Source organism: Echinops telfairi, unplaced genomic scaffold (assembly GCF_000313985.2).
Source record: "Echinops telfairi isolate 266 unplaced genomic scaffold, ASM31398v2 ScPeMD7_4225;HRSCAF=4972, whole genome shotgun sequence".
NCBI lineage: Eukaryota > Metazoa > Chordata > Mammalia > Afrosoricida > Tenrecidae > Echinops > Echinops telfairi.
Genome location: NW_022108124.1, coordinates 4,626,957 through 4,630,323, shown reverse-complemented (window position 1 = coordinate 4,630,323; position 3,367 = coordinate 4,626,957). Strand labels below are relative to the sequence as shown.

Sequence of the window (3,367 nt, the reverse complement as noted above, 5' to 3'; positions counted from 1 at the left end):
CCATGGGTCAGTGAGGGCATCATGTCTCATAGTGGGGCTGGCCATGTGGTCCTCTCTGTGGACTGGCTGCTCTATTTGGGGTCATCGTCCTCAAGGCCTGGTGGGTCAGGATGTGCTCCAGTCTCTCCTCTTCCCCTGTCATCTGCTCCTGTGTGCCCTGATCAGATATATCCTTCTCCCGGAGCTGCGGATTCAGTGCCATCCTTTGAAATAACTTCTGGGGGAGGGGCAGGCATCCACTTCGTATTTGGGACTGGGGCCAGCTCCCCAGACCTCGAGACTGTAACTCTTAATGGGAATAGAAAGTCTCATCTTTCTCCCAATGAGCAACTGGTGGTTTCAAACTGCTGACCTCATAGCAGTACAATCTTTAATTTACAATAGTACTTACTAGTTCCAGGTATTGACAAGTGATTGACTGAATTGGTTGGGGGCATTACACTGACAGAGCTGTGGGTCCCATTTGTGTATAGAACCATTAGTTGCAATCAGAAGTATTAGTGCTGGGTTATTGAGAAAGTGGATAGGTCACTTCAAATTTATCACCAGGCTTTTTAAAAAAAAATGTATTGATGCTTTATGTAATTGTGAATATATATACCTAAACCATTTTCTAAGACAGAATAGTCTGAGATATCACCTGGATATATATGGCTGTGGGAGAGAGGAATTATAAAGATCAATTTACAAAAGAAAAACAACTAAGCAATGACATTTCTCAGTATCATATGGTAGACAAAAGTCTGGGAGGCAGGTCTGACTTCTTTAAGCTTTACTTTATTCTTCAAGGGACCTCATGATCTCAAAGAGCCTCTAGAACAGCAGTTCTCAACCTGTGGGTCGCGACCCCTTTGGGGGTCGAACGACCCTTTCACAGGGGTCGCCCGACTCAACAATAGCAAAATTACAGTTATGAAGTAGCAATGAAAATTTTATGGTTGGAATCACCACAACATGAGGAACTATATTAAAGGGTTGCGGCATTAGGAAAGTCGAGAACCACTGCTCTAGAACTTTAATTCTGTTCCTCCAAAAATGTAAGAGAATGATAAAGGTGATACATGGTGGGAAGGTTGGTTTGAATTAAAACTTAGCTTTCATTCATCACATAGCCTTGGATCTGTCTTGATGTGTAACCTGACTTGGAAGGCCTATTCATATATAATGGCTTTTATTATTAATACAATTAAGTGAACTTTATTAAATTTAATTAAAACAAGCAGTTTTTCTAGTTTCCCCTTCAGAATGAATTTTTAATAGATTAATTTGGGGCAACAGTATGAATTTATGACTCCTTAACTTAATCAACTCAAGCTACAGGAAAAGAATGTTTTAGCAATGCCATAAATGTCTTAAGAGTCGTGTCTCCTTTAACAAATACTTTCCTTCTTTGATTTAGGTTTCTGCTTTGGGGCAGCCACACAGCTAATTCCCTGAAGTAGTTGTATGTGTCACACTGTACACAATCAGAAGAACAATGCCTCCCAGGCCATCATCAGGAGAGCTGTGGGGCATCCACTTGATGCCCCCAAGAATCTTAGTAGAATGTTTACTACCAAATGGAATGATAGTGACTTTAGAATGCCTCCGTGAGGCTACATTAATAACTATAAAGCATGAACTATTTAAAGAAGCAAGAAAATATCCTCTCCATCAACTTCTTCAGGATGAATCTTCTTACATTTTCGTAAGTGTTACCCAAGAAGCAGAAAGGGAAGAATTTTTTGATGAAACAAGACGACTTTGTGACCTTCGGCTTTTTCAACCCTTTTTAAAAGTAATTGAACCCGTAGGAAACCGTGAAGAAAAGATCCTCAATCGAGAAATTGGTATGATATGATTTTCATCTAATTGGCATTGTCCTATTTGAAATTCTATTTAAAAGGAGACAAATATGGAGCTTCACTGTTAGTCTTATTACCAAACCATTTTTGTGCTGTTCGCAAACTTTCTTTTTAAAAAAGCTTTGATACAAATTGTTATCCTCTAGGCTAACACCTTCATATTATTCTATAAAGCTTAAGCTATTATTATCAGATTATTCTGTAAAGGTTTTGCTGACACTTTCATATTGTTCTATAAGGTTTTCTTTAAGAAGTCATTTAGGCTACGACCATACCACCCTGAATGTGTGTGATCTCGGAAGCTAAGCAGGGTCGGGCCTGGTTAGTACTTGAATGGAAGAAGTAGCATTTATAAGGATGACTTAAATATGTTGTATCACACGTTTATTCTTTAAAATATAATTGCTATATATAATATTGGCTGCCTTAGGCAGCTTCAGAACATGTTCTGGTTTAAACATGTGGGTCCTTGTCAACTCTTACTATGTGGTCATCAGTACATATATTTTTATTAACGTGCAGAAACTTTTTATTCTGTTATATCCTCCCAATTCTATCAAATTTATAATTTATAAGAAACATGTTCATGGAGTGTATTTAATAGACTATTGTATTCTTCATATGTATATATTTTTTTAAGGTTTTGCCATTGGCATGCCAGTGTGTGAATTTGACATGGTTAAAGATCCAGAAGTACAGGACTTCCGGAGAAATATTCTGAATGTTTGTAAAGAAGCTGTGGATCTTCGAGATCTTAATTCTCCTCATAGTAGAGCAATGTATGTCTATCCTCCAAATGTAGAATCTTCACCAGAATTGCCAAAACACATATATAATAAATTAGACAAAGGTAAGAAAATGGTCAATCTACTACAATAGGTTACAGCAATGAAAATTCTTCCTGTGCCTGTATTCCTGTACACATACTATTTCCCTGGGAAGTAGTAAGCTTCTTAATGGCAGGGACAATTTATGCTGACAAGATAGAGTTCAGCACCAAGTGCGTAGCTTGCATTCAGCAATACTGACTGAATGAGCTTTGTGCACACAGTACTGGTCACTTGGTGAATTGTTATCTTAGACTAAAACTAAAGAGCTGACTTTTCTAGGATACCAACCGGTGTAGAATGGATTATTATTTCATAAATAAAAACAAAAATAAATTGAGGGATGACATTTTAACCTCATGTTGATGGCCTCCCTCATCTGGATGATGTGTCTTTGACTTTGTGTTTGTTGTCTTTGTCCCTCTTAGGAAATATTCTCCTTTAAAAGAAAAAAATATTTTAATTGAAACATTTTATGAATTTGAGGGAAGTGGTATACATTCTTTTTTAAAAAAAACACATTTTATTAGGGACTCATACAACTGTTATCGCAATCCATACACACATCAATTGTGTAAAGCACATTTGTACATCATTCTCCAAACATTTTCTCTCCACTTAAACCCCCGACATTAGGTCCTCATTTTTCCCCTCCCTCCCCGCTCCCCCCTCCCTCATGAGCCCTTGATAGTTTAT

General features: G+C 37.7%; 1 protein-coding gene across 3 annotated transcripts in view; it reads left to right on the top strand.

Moving 5' to 3' along the window:
* PIK3CA (phosphatidylinositol-4,5-bisphosphate 3-kinase catalytic subunit alpha) overlaps window positions 1-3,367 on the top strand; it is an 82,227-nt gene that overhangs the window by 39,169 nt on the left and 39,691 nt on the right. For 2 of the 3 annotated variants that reach the window (XR_006680535.1, XM_004708597.4), the window contains exons 2-3: window positions 1,400-1,829; window positions 2,485-2,694. Coding sequence is in view for 2 of the 3 variants with exons in the window: in XM_004708597.4 (XP_004708654.1) it covers window positions 1,478-1,829; window positions 2,485-2,694 (562 nt within the window). In the remaining variant the exon portion in view is untranslated. Of the gene's footprint in view, window positions 1-1,020; window positions 1,038-1,399; window positions 1,830-2,484; window positions 2,695-3,367 lie in introns of those variants that run through there. The other variant, XM_045295032.1, reaches the window with a different exon arrangement.